This window comes from Hypomesus transpacificus, chromosome 1 (assembly GCF_021917145.1).
Source record: "Hypomesus transpacificus isolate Combined female chromosome 1, fHypTra1, whole genome shotgun sequence".
Lineage (NCBI taxonomy): Eukaryota > Metazoa > Chordata > Actinopteri > Osmeriformes > Osmeridae > Hypomesus > Hypomesus transpacificus.
In genome coordinates, this window is record NC_061060.1 from 2951231 (window position 1) to 2965818 (window position 14588).

At 44.1% G+C, this 14588-nt stretch overlaps 1 protein-coding gene across 1 annotated transcript; it reads right to left on the reverse strand.

Moving 5' to 3' along the window:
• Nucleotides 1-170: 170 nt before the first annotated feature.
• On the reverse strand, nt 171-14017 carry adad1 (adenosine deaminase domain containing 1 (testis-specific)). Its single transcript, XM_047021937.1, has 12 exons — nt 13978-14017; nt 6757-6969; nt 6391-6525; nt 5991-6161; nt 5767-5838; nt 5395-5520; nt 5140-5263; nt 4770-4940; nt 4127-4359; nt 1189-1423; nt 764-896; nt 171-542 (listed from the first exon to the last, which is right to left on the reverse strand). The coding sequence occupies exons 2-12, from the start codon at nt 6944-6946 to the stop codon at nt 429-431; spliced, it is 1704 nt and encodes a 567-aa protein (XP_046877893.1). The 5' UTR covers nt 6947-6969; nt 13978-14017; the 3' UTR covers nt 171-428.
• Nucleotides 14018-14588: the final 571 nt, after the last annotated feature.

A 14588-nucleotide genomic window follows, 5' to 3' on the forward strand; every position in this document is an offset into this window, starting at 1 on the left:
AACATATGCTCTCAGAAAACGAGGCCAAAATTCCTAAATGACACCATGACTCATGGAATGCATCGTTTTTCTCTGTGTCAGACTTAGATTTCAGTGCAAAAAGGAATTATGATGGATCACAGACAACCAATGTATGCATGCTACAAAATTAATTGTTTCACCGCGGAGCTGATTTTCAAAACACTCTTTAGAAGGGGGGAAAAACATTTGGATTTATTTCAATTCAATTCTGTACAAAAACAACTTAAGGTGAAGTACCAACACATCTAGAGCAAACCTAATTGGTCAACCATAAACTAAAACTAAGGAAGCAGCCAACTGGTAAACATATCCTCGTGAAAAACTAAGACACCCTTTTCTGATGAACTTCAGAACTGAAACATGAATCTGAGCTCCTATCGTATCAGTTTTGATTAGCGGTGGTGTGTTCACATCTTGAAGTGGTCACTAATGGGAGGTTTGGCCACCCAGGAGCCGTACCCTCGCTGTGCCAGGTAAGACTTCAGCACACTTTTAGCCTCCTGGTACGATGTGGCCATCATCTACGACGACAGATAATGGGGGGAAACATTTTAAAATCAGAGTTAGCTACCACAAGTAATTTAGAGGATACTTTTCTCCAAGGCGACACAAAAGGAAGGGGGGGGGGGGGGGGGGGGGTCTGAACTTGTGACTTCTTGATCTGAAATCAAATGCTCTTCTCTCTGATTTACACCCATCCCCCATCTGGATACAGCGATGACTGGAGTAGGAGGTTCCTGACCTTGGCCTGTCTGTAGGAGATCGCAGCCCGCAAGTCCTCCCTCTGGGTCTCCTTGGCAACCAGATTGAAGCGACTCAGCATGGCGGCTTTGCACAGGCGGCTGGCCAGGGCAGGGCTGCTCTTGAAAGGTGACCTGGAGCCAGACAACGATAACATTTTTATTGCAATACCTTTATGAATTGCGACGTATAGTGAGGGATTTGAACCTGTGGCCTCTTGGATCTCCATATCCCTATATAAAAATGTTAACACTTTTATAACATTTTTAACTATTCAGACAAGTTTCGATTGCTAGGGGGGGCAGGGTACGCACAAGCAGGTCTTCTGGGTAGAATAATTCCACTTGGGTGCCAATCTAGAAGCCCAATCTGACACTATTTGAAAGAAAGGGCTATGGAAATAAAACTGTGATAGGTTGAGCTTACTCCTGCACCGTCTGTCCCTGCAGGCCGTCCACCACCTCCAGGGATACGTCCCCCTGGCTCCAGTTAAGGCAGAGGCTGGGCTGGGGGCCGGAGGGGCCCCCCGGGGCCACACTGGGGGCCAGGCTGATGTGAGGCTGGTGCATGCAGTAGTACATAGGCAGGTGCTCCATCACACCGTCCACACGCTGGTTCACGGCGATCTCCATCCCCCGCACCTCACTGCAGCTCGGGTCACCTGGGAACCAGCGAGCAGGAACGACAGATCAGGAACGACCAATCAAGAATCACTAATCAGAAATAACCAATCAGATCCGTGAAGCCTTCAGCTTTTCAAAATAATAAGTTATAAAATCTATCTGCGGTCTCTCGAATCCATCTTAGACTCGAGCTGCCTTTGCAGTTTCCAAAACATATGACAAACCAGACTAGCCGCAATTATTGCATTTCTCATTCCATTTAACCCTATATAAAGACACATCTGCCCATAAACTATCCCCATTCATGCTGTTTCCCTCTCTCCCAGTGCAAGTCACACCAAAGCAGAAATGCTGCAGCAGCCGCATGAGATTTAAATGTAGTCCAAAAATTGCCTCCCACAATCAAAACATATGATTCGCAACACTGTTTTCAAACACTGCTTGAAAACTGCGGATATTGGCTCTTCTTGAGTGGATCCCTTTACAATCAAGAATAGCCCTGTACACAACTAGCCCAGGGCACAGGCCGAAATGTATCAACTAAGAGAACTGAGTTTCCACATCCATTTACACATTTAGTCAATTTTTTACTCTACTGTTAAGGGATGACTGTTTAACTTAATGTCTGCACCTCTGTCACCAACTGTCTCTGGAGTGGGGGGTAGACAGGGTGTCTACAGGTATAAACAAGTTAAATTTAAGACTTCCACTTCCAAATGAAATTAAAGACCAAACTTACGATGGAAATACAAATCATCTTTTCAAGTAAACTATGTAAAGTGACAATAATCGGTTGAGTTTAAGAACATTGACTAAATGTGTGTAATGCAAAAGGATAACAAATGTAATTGCTGTCCTAAATTATATTTATTATTACACTATGGTGGAAAGGGTGGAGCAGAAACTAACAATTCCATGAATCCCATGGAAACAAAGGCACATGTGTGAGATGTACTAATGTGGAGCACAAATCATCCAAAAAGCAGTAATTATCTTGAGTGTTTTTTATTCAGATAAATAATCGTTGGATTCAGGTTTTCACTTGAACTGGTTTCATCACTTAAGACACTCAGTCATCAGCTTGGCATGCTGGGACATGGAAAAGATTAAACATTTCTACTTTCATCATGGTAAAAAAAAAAAGTTAGTCCTTGTTCATCATTGTCCTCAAAAAAGCAGTCTGCAGAGCTACTGTGTGTGGGATGACTGTCTCTGGAGGGCTGGCAGGCAGGGGCAAGCAGGGCCTGCAGGCAGGGCAAGCCAGCTGGATGAAGCTGTCCTGGGGTCAGGGCTGAAAAAAAGCTGTCCAGCTAAAGAGGGGTAGTCCAGCAAGGGGTCTGTGTTGCTCTCAGCATCTTCTGTCGAGCATGCCTCTGCATGACCCTCCAGACCTGTACAAGTGAAGGGTCCATGTCAGTAATGGAAAATGAAATAAACTACAGTTGACTGTGAAATGCAGTGGCACTAGTTCAAACTTGTATCCAAATGTGTTGACCTGATGGAGACCCATGCAAAGTCACTCAAAACACGGGTTCGATTCCAGGCTCTGGCAAGAGTATTTAGGTCTAAACTGGTCAATATACACATCTGATCAAAGACCAGCTTGACCTTTGCCTGTAAACAGTGATTCTGACTGTCAGAGACCTTTAAATAGCTTGACCTAGTGAAATTGGCAAAACTAGCCTGGCTAACGTAGGTCACTTTCTCAGGGCATATGACGAATGAAACAAGCTTGCCTTGAAAAATCTGAGATACTGGCTATCTTGAGCAGGCTCGTCTAAAAAAGCAGTTCTCCCTGACGTTTTTGGGGGTAGAATTGAGTGAAATACAAAATAGTTTACACACTGCCAGGTGAGCAACTCTGACTGTGGCTAACATCAAAACAATGTATCCCCGGGATGCAGTTTCACTCCACTTGCAAGTTTTCCACAAATCACAAAAAAACATCTGGCTAAAAGCACAATTCCTACATCTCCTAAAGGCTGCCCTCCTCGACATTTTTGGTGAAGAATTTGCAGAGATGCATAATGATTCCCTAATTATAAACAGAGGAAAAAAGCTAGCTACTTATCGAGTTCGGTTTTCCATCACTTCAAACACACGATCTAATCTGAAAGTGCTCAAACCTTCACCATAATTCAAGAGTAGTGTACTTACACGAACCCAATCATTGATACTAGCTTGATGTGTAAAAATAGGTGACATGACTTACCGAACGTGGCTACTTCCAACACGGCTACCAAGCGATTCCAGTTGAAAACAACAATGTCCGTGAAAATGCTGTGCGACAACGCAAAGCAGGACAGGTGGTCACCCTAGTGTCAAGGGCCAGGATGAGTCTGAGAATTTGGAGCGCGCGCGCTGTGGGGCAATTCAATTGAATTCAAATCATATTTTGACATACAAAGGTAAAATTGTTTATGGTACTTCAGAGTGATGTCATCTTGAACCCTATAAGGTTTGAAAAACCATCAGTCAAAATTATATTTGATTTATTAAGACAAAGATATTGCAGCAATGTGGACATTTACATAAATACACCCTTTTCAGCCATTTTGTATTGCATTTCTTATTCCATGTCACCCTATAAAAGACATGTATTCTACACATCTGTAACAAATGTCAAGTCAATTGGATCTATGGTTCATGAGGAGAAGGGTTTTGAAGGTTGTACCAAATTTGGCCCGGGTGATGACTGGGGTGTGCGAGGAGGACCAGATGCCCTAGCGAACGCATCTTACCGATGAGGATTCTGCTGACATAGACAGGCTCTATGAAGTGGCTGAGCAGAGCCCCCTGGTAGCCCAGCACCTGCCACTGGGTCACCTTGTCGCTGGCCGACATGCTGACCAGCTTGGAGGCCGCCTGGGCGAAGGTGGAGGAGAAGACGGAGAAGACCTTGCCCTCCACCGTCACATGCAGGCTCATCTGGTTGTTCACCTCCCACGCTGAGATGGAGTGGGGGTTCAGTCGCCTGGGCGGGAGAGAAGCAGCAGAAAAACTGAAACCCCAAACTAGGCTTTTCATCCAACCGCAAGAGTAGACCTGCTGCATGCCGTGGAAAAAGTGAGAGGAGAGCTGAACAGTTTCATCGATTACTAAACAGTTACACTGCCACTGTTGAGATTCTGAACCACACCCAGTGAAATTGACAAAACCTTAAACTAGCATTTGAAGGGAAGTTCAGCATATATGCCATACAGGATCTATCCCTCTATATGGCTCTATGGAGTTCACAATAATACACATTTTATCTAGTAAATAGCTCATTTGTGATTAAAGTTCAATTTCCAACACTGAAATTATGAAAGCTTAAAATCCTTAAACCAACATCTACCAGATGCACCATGTTAGGAGGGAGGTGGGGAGAAGGGTGTGACTCACAGACTGGAAGGGATCTGGGCAGCTCCTTTGGGCAGCTGGCTGAGATACAAGTGCAGGGTGAAGTTAGTCTTCAAGCTGAGCAGCTGGGTGCCTTCTTCCTGCTGGAAGATGGACTTTTCCTCCAGGTTACGATTCCTACTGTGGAACAACAACAGGTGCCTGTACAGATACCTGCCCAGCAACACAAAGGCACGTTAGATATTCTAATAATAATAATACCCATACACAACACAGAAGAACATTGGATATAATCATAAAAAATGCTAATATGAATGGTGTGTGTGTGTATGGGGGGGGATTATTATGGAGGTTATATAATAGATTATATAACCAGATTATTATGGAGGATTTATCACAAGCTGAGGCTGACCGCATCAGGGACCTCCGGGCCGTCACGACGGCGTGGGAGTCGTGGAGGACGCGGCCGTTTGGCGTTGCACTTTCCTTGCTGTTGACGTTTCCTGTGCCCATAGCGACCACTTCACACCCGCTGGCTGCAGGGGGGGGGGGGGGGGGGGGGGGGGGGGGGGGGGTGCCGGGGGCCATGTTAGGTTCACATACTATACTAAACACATCATCACCAGCAAGTATTCAGGTGAGAATAAAAGAAGTGCTCTCCTCTTACGCGACTGGGCGATGAACGCCGCCACAGTGGTTTCACAGCTAGAGAACTCTGGGTGGTTCTCTAACAACTTGCTGAGCAGCTCTCTCACAGCCTGTGGGATCTGCTCGTTCACCGGGTTCTTACACTCTTCATAGGACAGGAACAGCAAGGATCTTTTTTTAATTAAAATATTATTGTTTTTTACAAAGGAAATACATTTAAACTTCCCTCAGAAAAAAAGATCCTGATGATTTTGTTGCGTTATATTTCCTTGTGGATCTTATACTTTTACAATTTGTGGTAATTAAGTCAACACTTGACTAGCCTAACTGATGTAGTTTCTCACAAATTAAAACATTATTTATTTTTTATATTTTAGATGTGTTGTTTTACCATAAACGGCTCTGCCAGGATGACCCTCTGACTCTGAGAAAATACCTTCTTTAACTTGCAAAGGAGGAGGGCCTTTGGGAAAAAGAAAACACTTAAAATTCAAAGCTGCCCAGTCATTTTCAAAACCTGTCATTCATCAAACTTACCGTCCCTTCTTCTAAACTAGCGGCAGGGTTTGGGGGCAGCAAACAGTATTCCTGAACCAGGAGATGGCTGATGCTAACAACTTGATTGTTCTGGAAGCAGAGACTTGCCTGAAAGAGTTGGAATGAGATCCTCCAGAGCTAGCTGGGCAGCTATGGCCCTTGCCTGTTTCTTGGTGTTCCCCATCCCAGTCTTGTACTTCACCCCGTCAATCACAGCACAGAAAGCAAAGTAAAAGCCTGCAACGTTGCCTGGGTGACGCAAAGACAAGGTTCACTTAAGTCCTCATTTGTGTGGTTTGAAAATAGCCTTTTCCCCACACGTACAGTGTAGGCTATGTAAACAAACATTATAAATGTCTTGATAAGTACACAAGTCATCAAGACAACACTTGGTTACTTTAAGCCCGCCTAATCATGGTTTTAACTACCGCCATTCAGAAGCCTTATCAGTACAGATTGGTTTCCATCCCCTACTTGCCAGTAGTTTCTTTTAACTCCAGCTGGAACTGCAAGACCTGTGAAAGCTGATATAGGGCTGACACTGCGTGCGTCTCTCCATTCTTGTACCTCTCTATCAGTGTCTGAGGCAAACCGCTAGGCCTGGGATGTGCACCTGCGACAGGAAGACACGAAGACAAATCTATCCAATGATAGACAATGTACTCAAGGCTCATAATAAACTAAATTAGCCATCCATTTCCAAGGATTCTTATGTTGGTGATATTGTATGACCAGAGTTAAGGAATCCAATGCGAATGGGCTAGACATGCTTATTTTGATCACCTCAAATCACCTCAACACACTAGTCAAGAGCTAGCTAGCAGTTGGTAGTTACAGTACCTACCAGTTTTGCATGAACCGGCAACTGCGGGGTCGCGGCCATCTGAAGAAACCAGATGCATGGATGCCACCGGAGACATCGTCGACCCTGGCGGAGCAGACATCGTCGACCCCGGCGGAGCAGAAATATTCTTCCTGAGGATCTGAGCAAAGCTGGCTCCTCTGCCACCCCGAAAAGATCCACCTCGAGACATTTTGACCTGCGACGTTTGCTACACTGCGGATGTAGCAAGTTACACATTTAAACCGATATCCTGACAAATCTAGTAATTTATTTATATTTGTTAGGTCTAAGAAGGAGTGCATGACGCGCAGCCTTCCACAGGACAGCGCTACGTAATGGTAGCAAACGTGCTAGCTAGCACTACCTTGCCGGCGATATATGATGTTCACAACCACGCTGCTATCAAATATAGCTAGCCTATAGCTCTACACATTTGACCTTGAATCATTAATAGTACGCCACATATACAACACTTATAAGTGCAATAAGACAATAGTTAAACGTATACTGAAATACAATGCTAAACGTGCCGTTTGAACAATAGTTCATATTTTAAAAAATGCAAATTTCTTTGACTAGAGGTAGCGCTAACAGTAGTTATGCATCTGGTTGCTGTTCTAGTCTTAATTGCCTCGAGACTCAGGAGTACTACGCTTGAGGGTGAAACTTTTAGTTTAACTTGGAGACGGAAGTGTTTAACCGACTAGCTTCATAAGAGCACTTAAAAAAATGCTAGGCTTTGAAATATGATTGTGAGATGTTGCCTGATGACACCACGCTGTTGCATCAAGTGCAAATGTTTGTGGAGAGTCAAGCCTAAAAATGACGAACGCTTGCTTGCAAATGAGAATCGCAGTTATGAAAACATGGCAAACATTTAAGGTCACCTACTTATAAACGCCTCCACAAAAACGGACTGATGTGGGAATTACTATCATAATGAATAACTTTTACTAAGAGGAAAAAGGACACTCATTCTCAAACCTACCAATAGCCAAGCCTCAACTACACAACCACATTGCTGGTTTCACACATGTGAACTTTTGAGTGTGTATGTAGGGGGGTGGGAGGGGGATTGGCTATTTGTCGGCTATTCATTCTTCAAGCTCAAGTGCTGATTGGAAAAATATATTTCCATTTTCTGAAATGCAGACACAGGTTTGTCAGTTTGTCTTCCTTGCAATGGGTAGGCTAGCTAGCCGTTGCAGGATAGTCATGTAAAAAGACTGTCCCAGAGGAAGACAAAAAACAACTGAAACCTGCTAATGGCTACCAGGAAGTGACTGTTGCATGCCTCTTGCAACCAAACAGGAGTGAAAGGAAGGAAATTATTTATAGTCACATTATTAGTGGGAGGTTAAATAAGTGGGAGTTTTTTTAATCAGCACTGCTTGCACATGGGAGCCAGGCCCACACAGAGATTCTGCTAAGCTTCCATGGTTGCTGTCATATTTTCCTATCTAGGGGAAGTTCTAGTCTGGGGGGCTGAGAAAACTGTAATCCAGAGATCAATATATCCTAACGACTCCAACCACGTGTTTGCGTTAGTATTCACTTCCAGCCGTTAGCCTCTTACTTTGGCTCACTTTTTTTTGTAACCACAATATGTGTTTGTTGTCAGAACACGACTCATGCCATAAAGTCAGGGAACTCCAAAACCACAAACCACACTTACCTTGACAGACCAACTTTTGCTTTTGAAAAACTACTGAATTAAGTAATTTCGTCATTATGTTTTTAATGTAGCCTACTTATTTCATATCATTACATCATTTGTCTGTACTTCAGCTAGAGCATTTGCTTTCGCATGGTTTGTGTAAATTATTTAAATCTCGATCAAGAGAATTGTGCTCTCTACCTTGGTGATGTTCCCAACCGTTCTTCAAACCAAGCAGCCGTAGTTGTTGAAGGTAACCAATATGTAGGCCTACCAGCAGACCCTTCTGTAATTAGGCTACAGTAAGCAGGTGTGCGTGTGCTTAATGTTCTGACCTATTCATAAACTTCTGCCAAGTCCTTTCCACATGTTTAGGGCCGAGTTGGTTTTAGTTACCGAGTTGAATTGGTTAAACTCAGTATAAACACCGTCCAATCGAAAAGCTAAAGTGGTGTAGCCTACCTGGCTAAATCGGTGATTATGAAAACGGAACGGTTCGAACAAGTGGGCTAGGAAGGGATGTAGAATAGCGATTCTCATAGAGACGTTTTCTATACCATGGCGATACGCGACGACACCTGACCTTTGCTCGAGTCGCAATAGAAAAGCCAATACATGGCAGACGTGCAGCTTTTTTTTTCAGACACTAGAGGGCAGCATTAAAATGGTATTTCAAACATGATCATAGCATGTCCGACCATTGTGCTATTTATGTTATGATGATTCACACAACATGCATAACCGCATGACGTTTTTCAGTTCATTTAGGGGGAGAAAAGTAGCTTTAGTCATTTGGTATGTGACGAAGGTAAGTGTCTTCTCCTGTAATGATACTTGAAATGAAGGGGGGGGAAAACGTTTATTTCAGAAAGTTGGTTTCCATCAGCACTGAATAGGATTTCCACTTCGCGGTACAGTTTGTAACAGATATGCCCTCTGAATGAGCCTACTACAGGCTAGTGCCCCTTGGCTAACTCATGTCTGGTTTGACAGGCCCCCTCGGCTGATAAATAACAGCAGCGCTCCTTCAGCCTTCACCCAGTCGCCCCCAGCTGAATCTCTCCGATGCGTCTCCACAGCAGAGATTGAATCTTCCCCATTCATTAGACTAAGTGGATGAGGCTCTCTAATAGGAGCTCCCTTCCTCTCAATAATTGCCGTTGATTGGCGTAAATTAGGCCCTAGTTGCCAGACGAGTGATTCTCGACGAGGATAATCCGATTCCCAACTCAAACTAATAGGATTTTAACTCGGGCTCGTCCTAATGTCCGTCTGTAAACCCTGGCTATGGCCTTGTGCCCCATGCAGTCTGGGTCCTCTGGATCCTATCTGGGCACTGAACTGCCTTGCGCTGTCTGGAGAGGAGGGAACCGTACCCTGCCAGCCTGCAGCGACTTTTGTCCTGGAAGACATTCAAGAACCATACAATGAATTGGTCATTCATAATGACCATACACAGTATTCATTTACAGAGAACGATCCGTTAAGAATTTTTGATCTTTAATGTATGGGGGAGTTTGGAGGAAGATGATTCAAGATTGCTTGGACACTTATGATTTTACATTCAACTGTTGTATCAATATATCAAGATTTAGTACAAAAAAGTAAAAAGGTAAATTCATCCATTGAAGAATCAAACCATGAGACTCTTGCTGTTGTTTCTATGAGTCATTTGTGTCACTTTGGATAAAAGCTTCTAAATTAGTCAAATGCAAACCTGACCCAGAGCAGATCTGCTGCAGAGAGGACTGTAGAGCCAGTCCACCTGGTCCAGTTTTGTCCTCCAACTAATCACTGGTCTGGCAACCAGTGATTGAAGACATCTAACGACACACCTTCAGTTCTCACTCAGGGAAGCCTTGCGACAGCCTCGCGATATGTTTCGCTACATCCAGTGGCGAAAATCTTCTATTGATTTTGGGGGTGGGACAATTATATGACATTTTCTCAAGAGCAATTCCTGAGGGGGACACCCAAATTACTGTTGTAACACATAGCCTACATTGTAATATGTTAAATGTATATTATTAATATTATTGACATTTCCTTAAGTTTAGAGTGATTTATTGGGGGGGACAAATCCTATTTTTCCCTGGATGGGGGGGTCGTGTCCCCCCCTCGGGATTTCCGCCTATGGTTACATCTATTGAGAGAGAAGAATGGCATGGTTCCCTGGCCATATGACACTACTTAGTGTACAGTTCTCATGGTTGTGTATTTTAAGATACTGCCGGTTTGTCCAAGGTCAAACTCTGTGTTGAGACAATTGTTCTTGTAAGACTCAAAGGGCCATGTCCTATTTGTTTAGAGTAGCTAATAGACGCATGGATGGGATTTTACAGCATCACGGCACAGTGAAATACAAGACAATAAAAGCAGTTGCCAATCCAAACACAGAGAGAACAGTGAAGGGGACAGGTGTGGCTCAGGTGTAGAACAAAGGACTGCAGATCAAGATGTTGTAGGGGGCGGAAAAGGAGCATACCACATGAGCATGGTATTATTAAGAGACCGAGACGTGAGGACAAGCATCATGCTCGTGCCGAGTCACGCTAATGTAGAGCTTACGAGAGGGGAAACACAGTCGATGTTGAAAATCTTTTGTTGTTCAGTTGATAAGAGGATGGCTCTACTGCGAGACCTGAGGCCTAATGAATCTCCACTCCATTACGGCTGAATCAGACAGATTGCTCTCCCAGAGAAATGAATTGAGTTTTTTGTATTTGTGAGATCATTCTCCCTGCATTAACTGCTCTTTATCCCCTCTCTTCATCACAGAGAAATCAGGTTAGGCAGCCATGATTAGCTGGGGTGGCCTCCCTTTTTAAGCAGTAATTAGGTTTGGCAGCTCGGCTGATAGTGCTATTAGGACCAATAAAGAGAGGGCTTGGCTCATCGAGTGAAACAGATTCTTCACGAGCAGATGGTAGACGAAGGGAGAGGACTCTGATGTATGGAGGACGAAAACAAAGTTTGTGTAACCAAAGTAGAGGAGGCCTCTTCAGTGTGCATGCTCCCCACCCCCCACCCCCACCCCCTCTCTCCAGCACTCCTCTCTTCTGTTATTGGTGTCTCAAACCTGGTGTGTTAGACCTGAGTTTGGCTGAAGTCTGTAAAATATGTTTTCCTTTCCTGTAACCATGTTGTGCTCCGAGATAAGTGCATACACTCAAACCTTCAAGTGCTGTTAGTGCCCTCAAATGTCCTTAACTCCATGCAGACGTAGGTGATTAAGAACAGCATTGCTTCTGTCAACAAGCCCACTGTCAAAAGACAGTTCAAATGTTGAACATAAACACTCAAATAAAATAAAAAACATTAATCGATGTCTCCAACTCTATCGTCTCCTATCATCTGGACGAATGGAAAGGTGAACTCGCGGCTTCCCAGAAATTCCACCATGCTCCAGATAAGCTTACGGTGTCTTGGGCATTGTCCTGTAGGAAAGGTGCATTAGTGATGACAGGAAGACCAGTGGGGACCCAGACTGAAGGCTGGGTCAGGCGGGCGGAGGTGGGCTTGTGTATAGTGTGGCGGTTCACTGCTGTGACCGTCTCTCTCTTATCTCCCCCAGTGAAGGTGGGTCAGATGTCTCCTTATCTCCAGGTCAGACTTGGGTCCTTCCCGACTTTTTCCCGGAATCTTCCAGATTGTGTGAACCATGGCATCGGCCATGTGAAAGGTGATTCTGGAGGGTTTGGTTCCGCGATAGGCGGAGGGTTATGGTGCACCTTCGTTGAGGAAAGACTGTCCTTGGTATCATGTTGAAACCACTGACAGGATTTGATTTCCATACAGGGCCTTACCTTGGTCATCTTGGGGTTGTTTAGACCTTTACAACCACAAAGATAAAAATGATTCGATCTGAAAATACACACAAAGCAAAATCTATAATGTTTCATTGAGTACGGTAATCCATATGTACCCTGGCACAGAACTAGACAAGTGAAAATATAGAGTGTGTCCGGATTGGAGGATGGCTGTTGTTATGGAACATCCTCTTTACAGCAGAAAGGTTGATTTACAAGCTTACACTGAGAGTGTTGAACTCCTGAAGCGTGGAGCAGTTCTGGTGCTTTTTCTCAGAAAGAGCATACATTCAACCCTCTAAATAAAACATCTTGTCGCCAGGCACTGGTAAGTGTCCCTGGAAGACCAGCGGGAACGAGGAAGGGAGGGAGGGATGGAGGGAGGAAGGGGATAAAAAGCGTCCAGGTTAAGTTGTTTGAAAGGCCTCCGGTATTAAGAGGCGTTTTACACTTAAGAAGTTGGTTTCGCTGGGTTTTCAGTTTCCCCTTATTGATTGATGCTCAACTATCAATGCATAATAGAAAAGCACTCAGAGCAAATGTAGGGTTATGGCCTTGAGAGGGAGTCGGCAGACGAGACTGCAGACCAATGCCATTATTGCCCCATAAAGGATCCCAGGGGAGGAACATGGTGTTCAGATCAGCACACACCAAATACCCAATTAAAAAAGGCTTTAAATTCCCTCCTCTTTCCTGGGCAGAAATCAATCCGAATTCAATCTATTCGGCTAGGATTCCGACAGAGCAGGTAATTGCCCATAATCGGTCAGCTAGGTGACAACAGCTTAGAGGGGAGACACTAATACAATCAGGTATTTGCTTTCAACACTCGTCCCTGTGCTTGACTGGGCTGTCTAAAACCAGGCAGAGTGCAGTTTGTGGACCCATCAAACAAAGGCTTATATAAAGTTACCCCCAGTGCACAATTGTGCGATTTTCTCCTGATAACAGAAAAAGATATACTTCCGAAATCTGCTCCTATGAAGTTTCAATAAATGTGTTTATGGAATATGGTTTGATGGATTTTCCTATGTTGTCACTTTCCTACATCTGCTGTGATGGCAAAGCAATTATGTCATAATTCATTCAGTGAAATCTGAGCCTGTGGATGTTGGTATGAATGCTTTATGGCGACATTTGACTGTACAGAGTTCTCCCCTGGTTGTGTTTTTAATGGCTGTCTAATGGCACTGTCCCAGAAGGGGGTGGGTGGGAGAGGTGGAGGGAATGATGGGGGTGTGGGGGGCGTGTGGAGGGGTGAGGGTGATGCTCGAGGGAAGCTGGGGACTGACTGGTACAGAGGCTCTGCCGGACTGGGGTCATAACACGGAAGGGTCAGCCAGGGTTAAAGGTCACCAGCAGGAGTCTACGAATAATGGATCCCTCAATAAACTGAGGGCTGATATTACCAGCTCCCCAACCCCACCGAACACAGAGGAGCTAATATTACCAGATACCCCTACCCTCACTGGATATAGAGGGAGACAGAGGGGTACAGAGAGAGACAGAGAGAGACAGAGGGAGATACAGAGGGGTGAGCGAGAGAGAGAGAGAGGCAGAGGGGTACACAGAGAGACAAAGAGAGAGAGGTACAGGGGAGATCAAGAGGTCACAGGTTCAAATCCCCACTTGTATGTTTCTTTGTATAAGCGTTTGCTAAAAGAATACATGACTATTATTGTAAATATTAGGTAAACGAAGATAGTTTCGCTTCCTGTCAAATCCATCACTTTTAAATAATCTGTTGTTACTCACTGTTCTTCTGTCACATGAGGGGCTCAAACGGAACTGCAGTCTGGGTTCCCCTCAGAACATCAGATACAAAAGACCCTGAAAGAAGAAAGAAGGGACATCTGACTGTAGGCCATTGCCCAGACTGAAATTACATCTCCAAACATTTTCAGTTATGTTGTTCAAGAAAAACAGAAACAGAGAATCGCATTATGAAAACCTAATTTAGCATTAGAATGATTATCAGTAGCCCTGCAAAACCAAAGCTTTCTTCTGACTAAAACTGGAATGGAGACAAAATGAGATTCTGAGAAAATAAGATTTTTTTTTGTAATGAAGATTTATCCATTCAAGCATCAATATGTCGAGCATTGTAATATGAACTGTGTTGTAGTGTTGCTTTAGATTATTTTTGATGGAAAAACATCATACAAAAGTTACACGAATGTAACATAACAAAAAAAAAACATGAATCTTTTTTTATTCACGCAAACACGTGTAGTAAAGTAAATCAAGCCTTTGACCAACCGCCACTTGAATTTAACGGATTAAATTGTTGATAGCGCTAAGTGACCAGTAGAGGGCGTGTAGCGCTCTCGTTTCCCCAGCTGCGAACTCCACTCTCCTACCGGCAC